Here is a 22063-nt window from a genome sequence, read left to right on the forward strand (position 1 = left end):
TGAAGTGATGGGACCAGATGCCATGATCTTCGTTTTCTGAATGTTGAGCTTTAAGCCAACTTTTTCACTCTCCTCTTTCACTTTCATCAAGAGGCTTTTTAGCTCCTCTTCACTTTCTGACATAAGGGTTGTGTCATCTGCATATCTGAGGTTATTGATATTTCTCCCAGCAATCTTGATTCCAGCTTGTGTTTCTTCCAGTCCAGCGTTTCTCATGATGTACTCTGCATATAAGTTAAATAAGCAGGGTGACAATATACAGCCTTGACGTACTCCTTTTCCTATTTGGAACCAGTCTGTTGTTCCAGGTCCAGTTCTAACTGTTGCTTCCTGACCTGCATACAGATTTCTCAAGAGGCAGGTTAGGTGGTCTGGTATTCCCATCTCTTTCAGAATTTTCCACAGTTTCTTGTGATCCACACAGTCAAAGGCTTTGGCATAGTCAATAAAGCAGAAATAGATGTTTTTCTGGAACTCTCTTGCTTTTTCCATGATCCAGCGGATGTTGGCAATTTGATCTCTGGTTCCTCTGCCTTTTCTAAAACCAGCTTGTACATCAGGGAGTTCACGGTTCATGTATTGCTGAAGCCTGGCTTGGAGAATTTTGAGCATTACTTTACTAGTGTGTGAGATGAATGCAATTGTGTGGTAATTTGAGCATTCTTTTGCATTGCCTTTCTTTGGAATTGGAATGAAAACTGACCTTTTCCAGTCCTGTGGCCACTGCTGAGTTTTCCAAACTTGCTGGCATATTGAGTGCAGCACTTTCACAGCATCATCTTTCAGGATTTGAAACAGCTCAACTGGAATTCCATCACCTCCACTAGCTTTGTTCATAGTGATGCTTTCTAAGGCCCACTTGACTTCACATTCCAAGATGTCTGGCTCTAGATTAGTGACCACATCATCATGATTATCTGGGTCGTGAAGATCTTTTTTGTACAGTTCTTCTGTGTATTCTTGCCACCTCTTCTTAATATCTTCTGCTTCTGTTAGGTCCAGACCATTTCTGTCCTTTATTGAGCCCATCTTTGCATGAAATGTTCCCTTGGTATCTCTAATTTTCTTGAAGAGACCTCTAGTCTTTCTCATTCTGTTCTTTTCCTCTATTTCTTTGCATTGATCACTGAAGAAGTCTTTCTTATCTCTTCTTGCTATTCTTTGGAACTCTACATTCAGATGCTTATATCTTTCCTTTTCTCCTTTGCTTTTCATCTCTCTTCTTTTCACAGCTATTTGTAAGGCCTCCCCAGGCAGCCATTTTGCTTGTCTGCATTTCTTTTCCACGGGGATGGTCTTGGTCCCTGTCTCCTGTACAATGTCACAAACCTCAGTCCATAGTTCATCAGGCACTCTATCTATCAGATCTAGACCCTTAAATCTATCTCCCACTTCCACTGTATAATCATAAGGGATTTGATTTAGGTCATACCTGAATGGTCTATCTTTACCCATAGCTCAGGTAGAAAATTTGGATTACTCTCTTATGTTTTACCAATCACGATGGCAAAAGGGATGGAGCTGGCCTGTTGGACCAAGTCTGGATATTCATTTTCCAATGCCCATAATGCACAGTGTTGATCCCACCAGAATCACACAAAGTGGGTTCCAAGCAGAAAAATGAGTCCATTATCACAGATAAAGGATGCTGTACAAAAACTAAAACAAACAAGATAATGTTCACTACAAAATGTAGGTAAGAAAAGGGAGAAAAGAAATGACTGAATTTAGACAGCTAGAGTCCTAATGAAATTCATGGCTGTGGAGCAGTAGAGAGAGAAGCCAGCTTGCAGGGGTGAGTGGGCAGTGCAGGAGGAGTGAGTGATGAAGAAGGCTGAAAGTGGGTGTCACTGTCAAGATGACTGGCTGTGAATGGCACTTCCCTGGGATCCAGTGGCTAAGACTCCATGCTTCCAATGCAGGGGGGCCTGGGTTCCAGCACTGGTCAGGGAACTAAGGGTTTGAATGCCATAAATGAAGATCTTGCATGCCGCAGCCAAATAAATAAATACTTAATATGACTGGCTGTGAAGAGAAGCAGTTACAGTTTTCACCTGAATTCCCCCAAAAGGTGGCCCTGATAAAGGGATTGAGAGCAAGGAGTTTATTTGGTAAGTGATCCCAAGAGAGGTGGGACAGTAAACCAGAAGAAGGAAGGAATCCAACAAGAGAAGATGCATGAATGAACAGGTTACAGCTGTGGACAACTGGAGTGCTTCTGCCGATGACCTTGAATTAAAGTGTAGGAAGTGTGCCTCCCCTCAGATTCATCCACTGGAGGAGTGAGGAAGCTGGGGGACTATCTACCAACTCTCATTCCTCAGGGACGTTGGACTGCTGGGGGTGGAGCTTGAGGGGTGAGCAAATGTAATCACCCCAGCCTTCCTGGGCCTGCTCCATTTCCCCGCTGAGCTAGCTTCTCACAGCCAGTGATGCCCCCAGATAGTGGCCCAACTGGCAGCTTGTGCACAAAACAGGCAAGTACTCGCCCCCGGGAGTAAGGGCAAAATGCGAACGAGGAGAGCGCTCTTAACAATATGCTAGATAAATACCGTGAGCCCTGGGAAAGCAGGTCCAGGATGCTGTTTCGCTAAAGAAGAGTAATAGATTTGAAGGCTGATGTGGGTAATTTATAAGGAAGTCTAGGAACCTCTGCGTGAAATCCTCTCTCCTTCCTTCAAATGCATCAAAAATTGTTTCCTAAAAGGAATTCAGAGTGAGATCAGGACTGAACGGACTTCAAAGTACCACTCTCCCCTCACTCATAAGGAGAAATGGGTCTGAAGAAGGGAAAACGAGTGATCCATCGCTGGTAAGAGCAGGGCAGATCCAGGGCTCCCCTGCCTGTATGCAGGGAACCAACAACCTTAGTCGCTCAATCGGGACCCACTCTTTACGACCCTATGGACTGTAGATCGCCAAGCTCTTGTGGCCATGGGATTTCCCAGGCAAGCCTACTGGAGTGGGTTGCCATTTCCTTCTCCAGAGGATCTTGCCCACCCAGGAACTGAACCTCAGTCTCTTGTGTATCCTGCATTGGCAGGTGGATTCTTTACCACTAAGCCACCAGGGAAGTCCCATGCCAGTGACCTAAGGAATCTAAAGTCACCTCCAACCTCCGGCTGTGCGCCACCCAGGAGGTCTCAGAAGGTGAAAGGAGCATTCGCCCCAAAGGAAACCAGCAGCCACCGGAACGCTTCTGGTTCTCTGCGGTCTTTAAACAGGAGAGTAAAAGGGCATCGTAGACACAGAATGAAGCCGTAGAACTTGCTTTTAATCCATAAAATGTCCCCTTGAAATAGCAGGTAGAAAGCTACTAGAGCAAACCCCCTGAAAAGTGATCCTCCGACCCGCCTAGTTCCCGCCCCTCAACAGTGACCCTGGGCTCGGGAGGGCCGCCCCAGTTTCCGGTCCTCTCCAGGGCCCGCACCTGCCGCCGCGCTCCCCCTCCTCCAGCCAGCCCCCGCACCCTCAGGCCCAGGGAGGCGGCCCGGGGAGGGTGCCGGGCGCGCCTGTGGGTACAAGCCTCCACCCCGTAGCCAGCCGCAGAGCTGGCCGCACGGAATCACGGGGCGGAGGCGGGGCCGCGCCTGTGGTGGGAGTGGTCGCGCCCAGGATGGGCGGGGCCGCGCAGGGAGTGGGCGCGGCCTCCCGGCTGCGCTAGCGGCTCCAGCAGACGCGCAGGCGCCCGACCGCGGGCAGCCTCCGGGACCCGGGAGTCGCTGGGGGCGGGCGTGGGGGCGCTGTCGGAGCGTGCAGGGCGGAGCCGGAGCGGGGCGGGCACGCGGCTAGCGCCCGGGCTGGTCCCTAGTTGAGCCGCCGCTCGGCCGGCTGGTCCCTGCGGCGGCTGCCGGGGCGGCCCGGGCGCGCGGCCTTTCGCCATGTACACCTTCGTGGTGCGCGACGAGAACAGCAGCGTCTACGCCGAGGTGTCCCGGCTGCTGCTCGCCACCGGCCACTGGAAGCGGCTGCGGCGGGACAACCCCAGGTTCAACCTGATGCTGGGAGAAAGGAACCGGCTGCCCTTCGGCAGACTGGGTGAGCGTCCCCGTTTTGCGCCCTCCTGCTCCTTCCCTCCCCCCGTAGGAGCGCTTTTGTTTAAGGTCGGAAACCTTTTCCCCTCCGTCGTTCCTCGGTCAGATCGAAAACTGCATCCGTAGAGGGCCAGGCGCAGCGTTTTTCTTGCCTTCTCGTGCCCTCGATCGAATTTGGGGCGGGAGTGGCTGTGCGGGCCACCGGGACGGCAGCTGCCTCCTGACAATGACCGGTCCCACAGCCCCCTCCCCCCGGGGGCGTCGGTCTCTCCGGGGGCGGGGAGCCGAGACTGCTTGTTCCCGCCCGACACCCCCAAATCGGGCAGGTCGGCTGGGTGGATCGCCGGGCGGTGCGAGGCTCCGCGAGCCGGGGACGGATATCTGGCCGGAGTCCTCTTGCAAATTTCCTCCTCTGAGGATTCCGCCCTGCCTGTGTGGGCTCGGGAGGGGTGCTTGCGTGTGTTGAAAGCCCTGAGCACTGAGTTCCCCGAAGACTCAAATAAACTGTCAGGGGATTTGGAAAAGACCTCTGAATTCCAAAACCAGTGAGCCCAGCCCGGCGAAGGGCGGAAGGGTGTCTGATTTTGGACCATTCCTTAGACCACCAAAGAACACGTTTCCACAGTTGCGTGCTGAATGCAGATTTTTCGTGACACTGGATTCTCTGTACGGCTCTCTCCGAGGGAGTTCCCTTCGCGCCAATGGTTGCAGCAGGCAGCACAACATCTCCATATCCGCCTGTAGGAAGGGGCTGGAGAAGGAGAGGACCAGCGGCTCCTTTTTAGATGACGTAATCCAGAAGTTGTGCGGATCACTTCCTTTCACATCCCATTGACCTGAGCATAGTCTCACGGCCACTCCTCACTGCACAGTCATCCGGGAACTGCAGCCTCACTCGAGGTCGCCAGTGCGCCCTGCCAAAATTCCCCTGGATTTGGGACCCCATCATATTGCCAAAGAATGGAGGGAGAGGACTGATAATGAGAAAAAGTCATCTGTGCCTTGGAGGGCTTCCCAAAGAGGGCAGTGTCCTACCTCTAGTAGAGGAGACCGTTTTTAGAAATAGGTGTGGTCAGAGGGTGGAGAGATGGAAGAGGCAAAGAATGAAAATAGCCATTTGAAATTGACTTGCCCTTGCTGAGGGCTTCCCTGGTGGCTCATCAGTGAAGAATCCACCTGCCAAGGCAGGAGACATGAGTTCAATTTCAAGATGGAGAAGATCCCCTGGAGAAGGAAATGGCAACCCTCTCCAGCATTTTTGCCTGGAGAATCCCATGGACAGAGAAGCCTGGTGGCCTAGAGTCCATGGAATCGCAAAGAATCAGACACAACTTAGCGACCAAACAATAAGCCCTTGATGAGCTTACAGAAAGAGCACAGTTGGGAGGGGGGCTGTAGAATTGTAATGATCTGAGCAGTGAACGGGGTTCACCCTATTCTTACTGAAATTTCATTAAAATGGGACCACAAACAACTCTTTATTCTTACACAAATTTCTAATGTATGATGGGGACTCCATGGAAGAGCTGATTCCAACCCCCGGAAATTCTGGAATACAGAGAATGTGCGTGTAGATTGCCTTTTGTTAAACTGTCTCCCCGGGAAGCCCTCAGCAAGAATACCACCTTCCCTGAAAGAAAAAGCCCTGCTTATTGTTGAGAATGTTAAATTTCCTCCTCACTCTCTCTGCTTCCCTGCCTGACAGACTTTCTTCTTTGGACTGGGTGGTACCTAGCTGAAAGAGCTGAGGTTGGAATCCTAAAATTAAAAGCTGACAACAGTCCTTCAATAAAAAATAAGTAAATTAGGAAAAAAACAAATGACAACAGTGGCTCAGTGGTGGTGGAAGCAGGGGGCCATCAGCACTGCTGAGGGGCTCAGCACTAGGGTGTAGAAGCAGAATTCTACACACCGGTACCATGAAGTCAACAGTTGCTCAGTAAACATTTGGTTTTTATGAGAAAGCTGAGGGCTTCCTGGGGAGATAAAAGGCAATCTCCAGGCACATTCTCTTATTCCAGGATTTCTGGGGGTTGGACTCAGTCCTTCGACGCAGTCCCCATCATACAACAGAAACTTGTATGACATTAACTCCCAAGCATCCTGATTCGGAGTTTGATATTAGCAAATGCAAAGTATTCTATATATGTATAACTGAATCACTTTGCTGTATAACCAGAAATAACAACTGTGTGCGTGCGCACTAAGTCTCTTCAGTTGTGTCCAACTCTTTGCAACCCTATGGACTGTAGCCCACCAGGCTCCTCTGTCCATGAGATTCTCCAGGCAAGAATACTGGACTGGGTTGCAATGCCCTCCTCCAGGGGATCATCCCTACCAAGGGATCAAACCTGCGACTCCTGCATTGTAGGTGGATTCTTTACCACTGAGCCACCAGGGAAGCCCCAATTCAACTCTAGTCCAATATAAAATAAAAATTAAAAAAAGAAATTCTAAAAAAGAATGTCAGCCAAAAAATAAACAAACCCGCATACTTCAATAAATTTTTTTTTTAAGATTAGTTTCTTAAAAGCAAGCAAAAAAAAAAAAAAAAAGGCAAAACAGCATCCCACAGCCGGGTGGTGGTTATATGACTTCAATGTTAGGGGTATTTACCTTTTGTACACAGTGAGAAACCCAAGGAGATGGCCCAGCCAGATAAAGGCCCAAGAATGCTGATGCCGTGGAGATGAGAAGGTGGGCAGTTTAGGAGTGAACCAGTCCACCTGTCTTAGGGAGATAATAAGAACTAGTAAGTGCCTGAAAATTATTTGATTATATGCTGTCCTCTGATGAATTATTCTTTCATCTGGCATCTTCAATTCTAACTCCCTTTGTTTCATTCTACTTTTGTGTGGCTGAAAACTCAGTGCATTTTGTTAGGATGTTAAATATACATTGAGGGTTTTGTAGAGATTATCATACTATGTGAAATAAGTCACACAGAGAAAGACAAATATTATGTATCACATATATGTGAAACTAAGAAAAAATAGTACAAATGAATTTGTTTACAAAACAGAAACTGACTGACAGACATAGAAAAGAAACTTATGGTTACCAAAGGGGAGGGAGGGGAAGGGAAAAATTAGGCCTATGAGATTAACCAATCCACACTACTATATATAAAATAGATGAAAAAGAAGGGTTTATTGTATAGCACAGGGAATTATATTCAATATCTTGTAATGGATATGATTATTAAATACTTACAGTGGAAAAGAATCTGAAATATAGAGAGATATATGTATAACTGAATCACTGCTGTACATCTGAAAGTAATACAATATTGTAAATCAACTACCTCAATAAAAATTTTTTTAATTGAGGCTTTTGTTTTTATTTGTATCCTTCTGCTTTAGTTTTATAGAGGAGGGGGCATGCAGTGCAACCTACTGTTAATGAGTTTCCCTGTGGGAGTATGCACAGAAGTATGCACATATTCTCAGGGCTTCTGAATTTATAGACACGACCTCTCCACCATCCCCTCTCAGCTAGCTAATGGCTCTCCTAAAAGTTTGCAGAGGTAGACATGCTCGCGAATAGCAGGATCTTAGTTCTACTGCCTTCATCGATGGCTGTAGAGGAAGTCTGACCATTTGAGTCTTTACTGTATAGAGATTATTAAATCCATGTGTTAAGCCACGAGTCGGGTACGGTGGGGATCCAGGAGAGGCAAAAATAGAAAATACTTGTCTACCCTAGGAACAAAGGCAACAGTGGTCCTTGACAGACCCATGATACTGGTATAATCTCCACTCTGGGAAGGGTGAGAATTGCAAGCCGAAAACTGAGCAAAGGGGCATTGAGGCTCAGGGCAACAGAATCACTCTCTTTCCAACACCCAGTCTGATAATGGGGGAAAGATGAGCTAAGCATGACACGCTTGCTCTGTGTCCTCTATGCAGGTGCTGACACTGTTTTCCATCGGAGTAACGGTCTGTTTCCTTTCTGAACCTCCTCTCTGCTTCACAGGTCATGAGCCTGGGCTGATGCAGTTGGTGAATTACTACAGAGGGGCCGACAAATTGTGTCGCAAAGCATCTTTAGTGAAGTAAGTGTTCTTTAAGACCCAGTGTTTTCCATTGTCACCTAAACGTAAGCTTTCATCCTGAAGCACTTAAGCAGAATGTGGAATTGTCGTTTAAGGGTGAAAATACTTTCATTTAGAAAGCAATCAAAGATCAGTTTTGGTGTGTGTGTGTGTTGCCACATTGCCGGAATCTTAGTTCCCTGACCAGGGATCAAACCTGTGCCTCCTGCATTGGAAACTAGGAGTCTTAACCACTGGACTGCCAGGGAAGTCCCCAAATATTAGTTTTGATTGTTATCCAAACTTTGCTGTATGTGTCTGGTAAAGCCTGCCTGCCTCTTACATGTGGGGCTTCTCTGGTGCCTCAGTGGTAAAAAAATCTGCCTGCTAATCCACAGGTTCGATCCCTGGGTCGGGAATATTCCCCAGGAATGGCAACCACTCCAGTATTGTTGCCTGGAGAATCCCATGGACAGAGGAGCCTGGCGGGCTACTGTCCATGGGGTCGCAAAGAGTTGGGTACGACTTAGCGACTCAACAACAATAACAACTCATAGGTGAGGATTCCGTGAAGCAGAGCCTAAGATGGGGCTTCTCATGGCAGTGATTATTGAGGAGAGGGCTCGCAGGAGAAACTCATTGAGAACCAGGGAAGCCCGGGAAGCAGCCAAGCAAAGAGGTGGTTTCAGCTGAAATCTCAACTCAGCCTGATTCCATGGAAATTGGGAGCAAATGGCCCCTTGATAGTCTAGACTCTGATGTCGGTCAGCCACTAGCTATGGGAGGACACACCTTCCCAGCATTTCTAGGCAGCAGCTGGTCCCTGGAGAAGGGGTGCACATGTGCTTATAGCAGTCAACTCGCAGCAGCCAGGGTCCCCTCAGAAGGGACACCTGGGGAGAACATACCAGTATCTACTGCACTGCCCATCTCTGAGCAGTTCGCGTATGGCTTGCTACCAAAAGAACAGCATCATGGGACTTCCCTGATGGTCCAGTGGTTAAGACTCAAAGTGGTTAAGTCAGTCTAGTGTCCGACTTTTTGTGACCCATGGACTGTAGCCTGCCAGGCTCCTCTGTCCATGGGAACCTCCAGGCAAGAATACTGGAGTGGGTTGCCATTTCCTCCTCAATGCAGGGAGCACGAGTTCCATCCCTGGTCGGGGAACTAAGATCTCATATGCCTTGCTATGTGACAGAACAAAACAAAAAAAGAAGAGCGGTGTCATAAGGTGGAAGGGAGCAGCCTGATCCAGTGATTAAGATCTAGGATCAGCAGCTTGGGTTTTAATTTCAACTCTTCTTAACAGCTTGGGCCAATTTTCTAATCCCTGTAAGCCTCAGTGCATCCAATGCACAGAATGTCTGTAACAATGGCACAGACTGAGCATTTGACCCTATGCCTTAGTTTCCTTTTCTGTAAAATGAGGAGAATAATAGCAACTACCTCAGGGTTGTTGTAAGGATTAGTTGAATTAATTTATGTAAAGTCTTGGACTCATTCGAGGGTCAGAGTCCATACTGCATAAATGAAAGAGGGGTGGTGCCCCTAAAATCAGGTCTCCAGGATTCCCTGTACAGTGACTAGTGTGAATGTGTATGTAGCCAAACACATCACTTAGGTAAGACAACACGAGAAGCCATGACTCAATGAAAATACTCTTTTCCCCAGTCACACTGCTTTTCGGGCTCTAGATATTTACAGACTTGTGTTGATAGGAATATTTCCACCTTTTGGCTCAGACTCACTGCCCTCAGTGAGTACCACTTCTCCCTGTGATGGATTTTCATGATTTATCAGCTACTCCTAAAGGAGAACAAAGCTTCATAAAGTCTTCTTTTTACATATTTACGTATTTATTTGTTTTCTACCATTTATTTACTTGACTGCATCGGATCTTAGTTGTGACATAGAATCTTTGTTGCATCGTTCAAGATCTTTAGCTGTAGAGCAAGGATTCTCTAGTTATGGTGTGCGGGCTTAGTTGTTCCATAGCCTTTGGAATCTTAGTTCCCTGACCAGAGATCAAACCCATGTCCCCTGCATTGCAAGGTCGATTGTTAACTACTGGACCACCAGAGAAGTCCCCTTATTTACATATTGAGAACTCAGAAGTTTGTTTCACAAGAACTAGGAGTAGAAGTGGGATTGTTTATTGAGGTTATTCATTTAGATATTTTGATGAAATGCTTGTTCATTCTATGATTTTTTTTCTAAAGATAAAGGTAGGATATTTTTTGAGTAAAAAGCAGAGGATACTGTGAAAAGTAATGTTCTCTGTATTTGCATACTTGGCAGCTAAGATAAAATGAAGAGAGTTCAGAGCTAGAGGCGTGAGTAGATCTGAGTGTCTGGATCTCTGTGGCCTTGGACAGCGCCACTCAGAATCCCCATGTCCCATCTGTGAGGATGTTGGGGATCACGCCCGCTTCTTGCCTCCCCAAGGTATGTGACGTGGTCTGCTATGGCACCCTATACATGGTGACGTGCCTTATGCGGGCTGGAGGTCGTCATCATCCTCTAAACTTCCTTCACTCTCTCAGGTGTCCTGTGAAGGACTGCGGTCATTCCCTTTGTCCCATAGTTTATATGGCTCAAAGTGAAAGTAAAAGGGTTAGTTGCTCAGTTGTGTCCAACTCTTTTCGACTCCATGGACTGTAGCCCACCAGGGTCCTCTCCATGGGATTTTCCAGGCAGGATACTGGAGTGGGTTGCCATGCCCTTCTCCAGGGGTTGAACCCAGGTTCCCTGCGTGGCTGGCAGATTCAAAATAAAGTAAATAGAGTGCTAGCTGCATGTATCATTTAAATTGCCTAGTAGCCCCATTAAAATGAGTACAAAGATGGCTTCCCTGGTGGCTCAGTGGTAAAGAATCTGCCTGCCAATGCAAGAGACTGGGTTTCCGTCCCTGATGCAAGATCCCACAGGCCTCAGAACAACTAAGCCCATGTACCACAACTACTGAGCGTGTGCTCTAGAGCTTGGGAGCCACACTACTGAGCCCAAAGGCCCTATAGCCCGTGCTCTGCAACAAGAGAAGCCACCACAATGAGAAGCCTGCTTACCACAACTAGAGAGTAGCCTCCACTCGCCACAACTAGGGAAAAGTCCGTGCAGTAACGAAGGCCCAGACAGCCAAAAAAACTAATTAATTGATTGATTAATTTAAAAAAATGAGTACAAAGACATTGTACAATTTATTTTAGTAATATATTTTATTTAACCAAATAATTCTAAAATGTCAGTTTGACATGTAATTAATATAAAAAACAACTAATGAGATATATTATTTTTGTATTCAAGTCTTCAGAATCTGGTGTGTATTTTATATTTATAGCACGGCTAAACTCAAACATTAAATTTTCACTGGTGTGCTTCCCAGGAGGTGTAGTGGTTAAGACTCTGCTCTTCGACTGCAAGGGGGCACAGGTTTGATCCCTGGTTGGGAATTAAGATCCTGCATGCCTTGGGGTGTGGGGGAAGAAAAAGAAAGACATATGCAGCATGGATATAGTGAAAAAGTATAAATCACAAGGCCATTTTTTATCTTTGATTATTGAGTGAAATAATAATTGAAAAGAATGATTTGGTAAGCATTCCCCTTATTTTAAGAAAATGTGAATTGGAGTTAACAATACAAGAACCCTGGTAAAATTCTTCTATCTCTTACTCAGGGGCATTGGTAAAGAACACAGTATCATTAAATTCATCATCTTGTGTTTCTTCCATTCTTCATTGTATCATTTGCAAGTATGTGCTGAACCATTTTAACAATTTATCCACACTGAGTACAAATGTTTTTAGTATGTGTCGATATGTATCATGCAATAGAATGTAGCAATAAAGAAAAAAAAAAGCAAACATCAGTCTATTCAGTTCAGTCGCTCAGTCGTGTTTGACTCTTTTCGACCCCCTGGCAGCACACCAGTCCTCCCTGTCCATCCCAGCTCCCGGTGTTCACTCAGACTCATGTCCATCGAGTCCACGATGCCATCCAGCCATCTCATCCTCTGTCGTGCCCTTTTCCTCCTGCGCCTGATCCCTCCCAGCATCAGAGTCTTTTCTAGTGAGTCAACTCTTTACATGAGGTGGCCAAAGTACTGGAGTTTCAGTTTTAGCATCATTCCTTCCAAAGAACACCCAGGACTGATCTCCTTCAGAATGGATTGGTTGGATCTCCTTGCAGTCCAAGGGACTCTTAAGAGTCTTCTCCAACACCACAGTTCAAAAGCATCAATTCTTCGGCGCTCATTCAGTTCAGTTCAATTCAGTCGCTCAGTCGTGTCTGACTCTTTAAGTCCCAGTAAATCCAGACTTTAACCCAGGTTAGCTGAAGTAATGTCTGTCATGATAGAAACTATTTTTTCACATATAGATGAAATTCATCTGACAAATGTAAAAGATTAGAAAATATCTTTACCATGAGTTTCTATTTTAGGCTGCAATTTGACAGTATTTTTTCATATATTTGGAAAACTTTTGAGGCAAAACATACAAATTATTAATTGGGCAGCTTCTATCACCCAACTCATCTAAAACTAAGGAAAAATATTTCAAAATTTTCAAATTTTGATTCAATCTTTGATATTGTTAGAAATGCTTTGTACTCTCTGGGCAGTTATTGATATCTTAAGTAAAGACCTTTCAGTTTTTGTAAAATATTTTTTTAGGCTTTCCTCAAAATTCTTTTACTACATTTCCATCTAAAATGATACTGTTTTTTTGTGTAAGAATCCAAGCCATTTCATAGCTGAACAAAGTTACAAACTTAGATCCTATTAAAAATGTTTAAAGTTTTCTTTTCTGTTGAATTTTTAATTCTGATTTTAGCCACTAATTTCATTGTTTGTTTTTTGACTGTTGAAAGGTAAACACTTATCGAATTCCCTATGTTTCTTGAAAATGTCCCCTTTATAGAACAAACTTCATTTTTCCTTCCACTGCTGCTGCTGCTGAGTCGCTTCAGTCGTGTCTGACTCTGTGTGAACCCATAGACAGCAGCCCACCAGGCTCCCCCATCCCTGGGATTCTCCAGGCAAGAACACTGGAGTGGGTTGCCATTTCCTTCTCCAATGCATGAAAGTGAAAAGTGAAAGTGAAGTCATTCAGTTGTGTCCGACTCTTAGCGACCCCATGGACTGCAGCCTACCAGGCTTCTCCATCCATGGGATTTTCCAGGCAAGAGTACTGGAGTGGGCTGCCATTGCCTTCTCCGAAACACAGCAGATTTTAATTGCCGTCCATGGTGAAATCTGTGACACACATTTGAATGTCTTCTAGTGCTTATTTTTCCTTTATTGTGTGGTTATAGCTCTAGCTTCTGCATCTCCACTCAGTTTTATATCAGTAGTATATCTTTGTTTTAAATTGAAGATCTTGTCCATACACATTTTTTAATTAGAAAAATAATTATGCTTGCTTACCAATTATGATTACCTAGCTATTACTGGGGCTTCCCAGGTGGCTTAGTGGTAAAGAATCACCTACAGGAAATATAGGTTCATTCCCTGGTTCAGGAAAATCCCCTGAAGAAGGAAATGGCAACCCACTTCAGTATTCTTGCCTGAGAAGTTTCATGGACAGAGGAACCTAGAGGGCCACAGCTCGTGGGGTCATAAAGAGTTGGACACAACTTACTAAGTAAGCAAACAACAATAGGAAGGCTATCACTATAACTTGTGCTATGAGCATAATAAGCATGTTATAGTGTTTCATCAGTGCCTGGAAAACAGTTCACATGAATCCATCTATTGTCCACAAGCAGAACAGTGTGCTTTTATGTTTACTACCAGCAGCAGCATGTGCACCGGACACACAGGCCACCCTCCAGCAGCAGCGTCTTAGGTCATCCAGTGGTGAAAGGGAAACATCATCTTGCCAAACAGTACTGCTGTGCTTCATGGAAACTTATCTTATGGTGCTTCAGCTTTTAAATTAAAACTAGACACAGTTGGAAATTCAGTCCCTGAGTTGCATTGGCCACTTTTCAAGTGCTGCGAAGCACTTGAAAGTTCCATGTGGCTCATGGCCACCATATCTGATGGTGCAGATAGAGCCGAATGGTCTGTGAGTAGAAATGCATGGTTTGGTGGGTTTTTTGGTTGGGTTTTTTTTTTTTTTTTGGTTATTTTGAGTTCTTTAAGTTAAATTCCATTGCCTCTGAGTTAAAAAGAAAGTGAAAATGAAAGTCACTCAGTTGTGTCTGACTCTTTGCGACCTGTATAGTCCATGGAATTTCCCAGGCCAGAATACTGGAGTGGGTAGCCTTTCCCTTTGTCCACCGAATTTTCCCAACCTAGGGATTGAACCCAGGTCTCCCACATTGCAGGTGGATTCTTTACCAGCTGAGCCACAAGGGAAGCCCAAGAATACTGGAGTGGCTAGCCTGTCCCTTCCCCAGAGGATCTTCCTGACCCAGGAATTGAACCGGGGTCTCCTGCATTGTAGGCGGATTCCTTACTGAGCTATCAGAGAAGAGCTTTATTTAAAAATCTCAGTTAATAGTTTCTTTTCATTATTTCTGCTGTTGGCTCACCGGCTGAGTTTTGCTGATTACAGACCAGGCTCTGGCATTTCTGTTTTAGAGAGACAAGGAAGTGCAGCTCAGGGGATGCTTGTGAGTGTTTTTGGCTAGGTTCTTCCCTCCTCTGATTCCTGGGGATGGGGACCAAGGATGGGTTTAGAGTCAGGACTTGGGAACGATTCAGGGCTTGCATCCTGCCTGTTCCTCACTACCTTTATGATGTTGGGAAGTTCACTTCTCTGTGACCCAGTACCTCATCCATGAAAGGTGATGCTGGTGCCTCCCCCTACGGATCTCATTGGGAAGGCGATGCCGAGGGAAGCCCTTGTGTTTATTAAGTGCTTGATGTTATATCCCCCTTGTTATGTTATTTGGGAGGCAGGAGATGTGTTTCATAGTTATGAGCATCAGAGTCCTGTGTTCCAGTAGAAAGACTCTTCCTAGGAATTCCCTGGCAGTCTAGTGACTCAGGTTCGATCCCTGGTCTGGGAACTAAGATCCTTCAAATTCCGAAGTATTAGGCTTTTCTCTCCAGAGTTGGGCCAAGGTAGTATTTTTGCTAGTATTCCAGATAGTTTCCTCAGTTCTCCACTTGGTTTTGTTAGTGCAGGTCTAGCTTGGCTATAGCATATTTGTTGGAAATATGTTGTTTCAGGATCACTGCAAATTAAGTTTCCTTAGTGAGGCATTTTAAGAGGAGTTAAAGTTCTGGACATTAAGCCCCTTTGGAATTCCATGGAGTGTGCCTGTAAGGTCGTGTGTAACAGCTGTGTGCTGCTCTGTGGTCCATTGGAGGTCTGCCCAGTGAGGCCAAGAGTGAGGCATGGGATAAGGAGACCAGCTCTGGGCCCTGGCCGTGCCTCCTTGGAGTGCTGTGGGGCGAAGCACTAGCTTTTCTGAATAGAGGGAGAGACTGTCCTCAGAAGAGAGATTGACCTTCTGTCATCTGCTAGGCTCATCAAAACCAGCCCAGAACTGGCTGAGTCCTGCACATGGTTCCCTGAGTCCTACGTGATTTATCCAACCAACCTCAAGACCCCAGTTGCTCCAGCTCAGAATGGAATCCATCCACCGCTCCATAGTTCAAGGACAGACGAGAGAGAATTTTTCCTGGCTTCATATAACAGAAAGAAAGAGGAGGGAGAGGGCAACGTTTGGATTGCAAAGTCATCAGCCGGAGCCAAAGGTGAGTTGGCATCACTGCCCCTTCTCCCTTCCCTGCAGGTGCTTGATACGCTTTGTTAGATTCAAATGATGTCTTTAGATGAGTGACTAGAGACCACATCTAGTTACACAATTTAAAATATCTAGGTTCTGATGACCTAGGAATGTATATCTCCAAATCACTTACAGTAAGTTCTCCATGTTCGAATTAGTTCCATTCTGAGAGCACATTCATAAGCCCAGTTTGTTTGTGTGTGTGCTTGGTCACTGAGTCGTGTCCGGCTCTTGGCAGCCCCATGGACTGTAGCCCACCAGGCTCCTCTGTCCATGGGATTCTCCTGGCAAGAATACTGGAGTGAGTAGCCATTCCCTTCTCCAGGGGATCTTCCCGTAGGTACCCAACTAACACAATCAGCCATATAGTACTGTATTGTAATAGATTTATAATACTTTTCACACAAATAAGACATTAAAAAAAATAAACATTTTTCATCTCACAGTACAGTACTTCGAAAAGTACGGTAGAACAGTGCAACAGCTGGCACCAGGGGCTGGCATCGAGTGAACGGGCAAGAAGAGTTACTGATGGAGGAGGGAGAGGAGGTGGCAGATGGTACAGCTGAAGGGTCTTCAGCAATAGGGGACGAAGGGCAAGCTGCACAACCGTTTGCAGAGGATGCAGCCTGTGACCATGTACTCCAGACGTGTGAATTACCTTACGTGATTTTGACATACAAACACACGTTCTCATCTTTGAAAGTTTGCAACTTGAAGATTCATATGTAGGGGACTTACTGTATACTAAAATAAAGTAAAATAAAATAAGCAAAAGTGTCTCTAGCTGAGGGCTTTCTCTTTAAGCTCCAGACCCAACGGTAAGCATTTTCAACTTAACATGTCTGATGTAGAACCTTTTGTTTCCTTTCGAACTATACCCACCCCAGCCTGCTCCTCTTTCTGCCTGCTCATGGAGTACATGATCCCACTTTTCATCCAGCCCCTGAACCCCAAACCTGGGAGTCCTTCTTGCCTGCTTTTTGCTTTACAGTCAATCTCTAACACATCAGCAAGTCTTGCTAACTCTACCTTTAAAATAGAGTCTCAAATAGAACCTTTCTTACCATTTCCACTGCTCTCACTTGACACCAAAGCTCCTGTTCTCTCTAACCTAGGTAATTACAGTGCCTTTCCACAGCAGCTCTCCTGCTCTTGGGCCCAATGATGTTTTAAAAATGGAAACATGATCATATTACTCCCCACTCAAGACTTACCAGCTGGCTCCCTGAGGCAACTAGAATAAACTCAAGTCCTGCTGGAAGTCGACACCACTTGATATTTGCCCGTTTCTCTGATCTCACCCCCAATCCTTGGCCTTGCTCCCTGTACTGTAGCCAGGAAGCCTGCCTAGAGTCCCTCAAATACTCTAAATTCATCTCTGTACCTGGAACGCACTTCCACGAGCTGTTTTTCGTTTCTCAGCTCAGATGGTGCCTTGTCAGAGAGGCTTTTCTGATCTAAAATAGCCTCTATGTCCATTGCTTTCTATGCTTTCTCCTGCTTTAGTTTTCCATCCCTGCACTAACCTTTTCCAGCACTCTATTACTTATTAGTTTATCTCTTCATCTCCTCCATAATCCTGCAAGCTCCATGTAAACACAGACTTTGTTTTCTTCATCTCTGTACCTTCCCAGCAGGCACTTAATGTGTGTGAGTGAATGCACTGAAGGCATAAGGTATGTCATAACTCAGGCTTAAAATAAGGCAGTTGCCAATGTAATGATCACATAGACATGATCCTTCTCTATAACTACTATCATATGCTGTCTTAAAAACCATTCCATTTTGAACTTATGCTTCTTTGATTGCCTTGAAAGACCATCTGGCCATTGGTACTCTTTTTTTTTTTTTTTTTGAGTCAAAATCAACTTCATTATTATTTCCAACCTCAATTCTGATCTTATAAACAATACAGGTTCATTATAGGAAGTTAGAATGTACAGATACTATTATTCCCCTATTACAAATTAAAACACCTATTACCATCATTTTGGTAATTATCTCTTTAAAAAAAAGTTTTATTCTGTATTGAGGAATAGCTGATTAACAGTGTTGTGATTTTCTAGTTTAGATAAACAGCTAAGGGACTCAGCCATACATACACATGTATCCATTCTCCCCCAAACTCCCCTCCCATCCAGGCTGCCACATAACATTGAATCGAGTTTCCAGTGCTGTATAGTAGGTCCTTGTTAGTTATCCATTTTAAATACAGCGGTGTGTACATGTCCATCCCCAATTCCCTAACTATCCCTTCTCCCCATCCTTCTCCCTAACACATTGGTCCTTATTTTTATCCCAGGTCCAGTGGACCTCACCTTCTTTCTCACCAACTGTGAGACAAAAGGGCATCACCTAGAATCCTCAGGTGCCTCACCTACCTCTCCCTCCCCTCCTGTGACCTCTTCTGCAGAACTGTCCCCTAGTTTTGTTCCAATAGTAAACAGGAGAATTGGAAGAGGAAATAGTCATCTACAGTAGTCCAGATTCCTCCTGTAGATGGAGACTTGAGTCAGGGTGGCCACCATGAGGACGTCTTGCATCCGTGTGTCATGGACTTGACTGGCACGAGAACGAGGAGTGAGGCAGGCCTTGGGCAGAAAGACATGTCAGGTCATGGCAGTGATCCCACCGTGGTGGTCCCTGGACCCTCAGCAACACAAGACAGAGAGTGATGCTCAGCAGCAGAGGGAGATACAGACAGAATTAATGCCAAACAGAGAAGACATTTCACTTTAGGAGCTGAGGAGATTAGTGGTGTGGATTTGTTTTATTTGGGAATTACAAAATGAAATGAATAGCTAAATGAATGAATTGTATTCTTGTTAAACAAACACATAGTACTTAGTGCTTTCTGGGTATAGTTGGCATAACTTGACACTATATTCAGAGCAAACCACTGTTTACCGTCTCCACCGCCCATCTTGGATCTGAGTCACCTTCACCGTCGCCTGGAGCATTGCTCCCTGTCCTCCTATTCTTGGCCATTCTCCCAATCTCCGCACAGGACAGTAGACAGAGATCGTATTAGAGCAGAGTCAGACCATGTCACATTTGTACTCAACACTGTCTCTGGGACCAGGCTAGCACCTGACAATCAACAGAGGATCAATATATATATTGAGTGAATGAATGAATATATAGATGGATGGATGGAAAGAGAAATAATGAACATTTGGAGGTAGAGATAAATGAGACAGACATGGTTCTCTTGCACTCATGGACCCACAGTCTAGTCAGAAAGAAGGCTAATGATAATTTCCAAGAGAGATGGAAACATTTTTCAAAAGTTTTTGAAAATAGAGACTATGATACAAATCTCCATAGCACCTTATAGTTCAGTTCAGTTCAGTTCAGTCGCTCAGTCATGTCCAACTCTTTGCGAACCCATGAATCGCAGGACGCCAGGCCTCCCTGTCCATCACCAACTCCTGGAGTTCACTCAGACTCACATCCATCGAGTCAGTGATGCCATCCAGCCATCTCATCCTGGGTCGTCCCCTTCTCCTCCTGCCCCCAATCCCTCCCAGCATCAGAGTCTTTTCCAATGAGTTAACTCTTTGCATGAGGTGGCTTAAGACGCAAACAAAGATATATATATATATATGTATAATCGAATCAACTCTGCTACACCCCTGAAACTAACACAACATTGAAACACAACATATTCCAATATAAAATAAAAGTTTTTTAAAAAGCCAAACAACAGTGGATACAATCCAAATGTCCATCGATTGATTGATTGAAAAAAATGTGGTGTAGTCATCCACACAGTGGAATATTTAGTCATAGAAAGGTGGAAAGGCATATTGACACATGTTGCAACATGGATGAAGCTTGAAAAAAACTGTTAATGAAAGAAGCTAGACCAAAAAAATGCCCCTTACTATTTATTTCCATTTATATGAAGTCTCTAGATTCAGCACACCTCTGGAGATAGAAAGTAGGTTAGTGGTCATCAGAGGCTTGGGTGAGGAAGGAATGGGTTATAAGTGTTTAGTGGGTATGAAGTTTGGGGGGAAGTGATGAAAACATTCTAAAATTAGATTGTAGTAATGGTTGCAAACGTCTCGAATATACCAAAGACCATTGAATTTTACACTTTAAAAGGGTGAATTTTATAGTATGTAAAATATCTCAAAGCTCTTTTAAAATATTGCATCCTTTATTTAATGTTAGGGACACTTTTTATTGGAATCTAGTTGATTTACAATGTTGTGTTAGTTTCAGGTGTACAGCAAAGTGAATCAGTTATACATATACATATATCTTTTTAGATTATTTTCCCATATAGGTCATTATCAAGTACTGAGTAGAGTTCCCTGTGCTATACAGTAAGTCCTTATTAGTTATCTGTTTTATATGTAGGAGTTCAGTTCAGTCGCTCAGTCATGTCCGACTCTTTGCCACTCCATGAATCGCAGCACGCCAGGCCTCCTTGTTCATCACCAACTCCCGGATTTTACTCAAACTCATGTCCATCGAGTTGGTGATGCCATCCAGCCATCTCATCCTCTGTCGTCCCCTTCTTCTCCTGCCCCCAATCCCTCCCAGCATCAGGCTCTTTTCCAATGAGTCAACTCTTCGCATGAGGTGGCCAAAGTACTGGCGTTTCAGCTTTAGCATCATTCCTTCCAAAGCAATTCCAGGGCTGATCTTTAGGATGGGTTGGATCTCCTTGCAGTCCAAGGGACTCTCAAGAATCTCCAGCACCACAGTTCAAAAGAATCAATTCTTCGGTGCTCAGCTTTCTTCACAGTCCAACTCTCACATCCATACATGACCACTGGAAAAACCATAGCCTTGACTAGACGGACCTTTGTTGGCAAAGTAATGTCTCTGCTTTTGAATATGCTATCTAGGTTGGTCATAACTTTCCTTCCAAGGAGTAAGCATCTTTTAATTTCATGGCTGCAACTACCATCTGCAGTGATTTTGGAGCCCCCACAAATCAAGTCTGACACTATTTCCACTGCTTCCCCATCTATTTCCCATGAAGTGATGGATCCAGCTGCCAAGATCTTAGTTTCCTGAATGTTGAGCTTTAAGCCAACTTTTTCACTCTCCTTTTTCACTTTCATCAAGAGGCTCTTTAGTTCCTCTTCACTTTCTGCCGTAAGGGTGGTGTCATCTGCATATCTGAGGTTATTGATATTTCTCCCGGCAATCTTGATTCCAGCTTGTGCTTCTTCCAATACGTATGTTCAGGTAAATCCCAGTCTCACAGTTTATCACCCTCCCCTTCACCCCTGGTAACCATAAGATTGTTTTCTACATCTGTGACTCTATTTCTGTTTTGTAAATAAGTTCATTTGTATCTTTTTTTTTTTTTTTTTTTAGATTTCACATATTAGTGGTATCCTACGATATTTGTCTTTTTCTGTCTGTCTGACTTCACTCAGTATGATTATCTCTCAGTTGATGGACACTTTGAATGTATCCAGTGTTTTCTATTACAGTGCTGCAAGAATGTTCTATTACATTTGTCTTCATGCCGTAACCTTACTGATGTTTCTGTAAAATATAGTGTTTCCAGTGGGTTTATTGGTTATAAGCAACACACAACCTTTATTGTGATACCAATGACCAAGAGTAGTGGCCTGTATTCAGCACGCTCAGATTTTGAATATCCATCAAAATGAAATTTCATGGTTGGAGCCTGCCATGATGGTGTTTATAATCCTATGTAAATAGAGAGTAGGATTGAATAATGTAGGTGCTTTTGTAGGGAGACAGGAGAATGAGAGATGGAAGGAGGGAAGGGATGGAGAAGAAAAGCGAGCCGGCCAATAACAGCTTCCTGCTGTCAGCATTTCCCTTCTGGCTTTGCGGAGAGCCTTTCTTTTTCCTCTTGGGATGAACTAGACTGATCTGGCTTTGCTTTTGCCCTGTTAGGTGAAGGAATCCTCATCTCCTCAGACGCTACTGAACTGTTGGATTTCATAGACAACCAAGGCCAGGTGCACGTGATCCAGAAATACCTGGAGCGCCCGCTGCTCCTGGAGCCCGGTCATCGCAAATTTGACATCCGGTAACACATCCACGTCTGGAGTTTTTGTTTTTCGAATCTGGGGAAAATGCAATCGTGCGTGATGAGCAGTGTGATCTGGAGTGTGAGAAAGTATTGGACTGCATTCAATGTCACCCAAGTTGGGCTTCCCTGGTGGCTCAGACAGCAAAGAATCTGCCCACAGTGCATTGATCCCTGGGTGGGAAAGATCCCCTGGAGAAGGGAATGGCAACCCACTCCAG

At 44.9% G+C, this 22063-nt stretch overlaps 1 protein-coding gene across 1 annotated transcript in view; it reads left to right on the top strand.

Moving 5' to 3' along the window:
* The first annotated feature begins 3786 nt into the window (after positions 1 to 3786).
* TTL (tubulin tyrosine ligase) overlaps positions 3787 to 22063 on the top strand; it is a 35723-nt gene continuing 17446 nt past the window's right edge. The window contains exons 1-4 of the mRNA XM_040224219.1: positions 3787 to 4038; positions 8010 to 8088; positions 15544 to 15776; positions 21707 to 21842. Of these exons, the coding sequence (XP_040080153.1) occupies positions 3882 to 4038; positions 8010 to 8088; positions 15544 to 15776; positions 21707 to 21842 (605 nt within the window). The 5' untranslated portion in view covers positions 3787 to 3881. The remainder of the gene's footprint in view (positions 4039 to 8009; positions 8089 to 15543; positions 15777 to 21706; positions 21843 to 22063) is intronic.

The sequence above is a fragment of the Oryx dammah genome, unplaced genomic scaffold (assembly GCF_014754425.2).
Source record: "Oryx dammah isolate SB20612 unplaced genomic scaffold, SCBI_Odam_1.1 HiC_scaffold_25, whole genome shotgun sequence".
NCBI lineage: Eukaryota > Metazoa > Chordata > Mammalia > Artiodactyla > Bovidae > Oryx > Oryx dammah.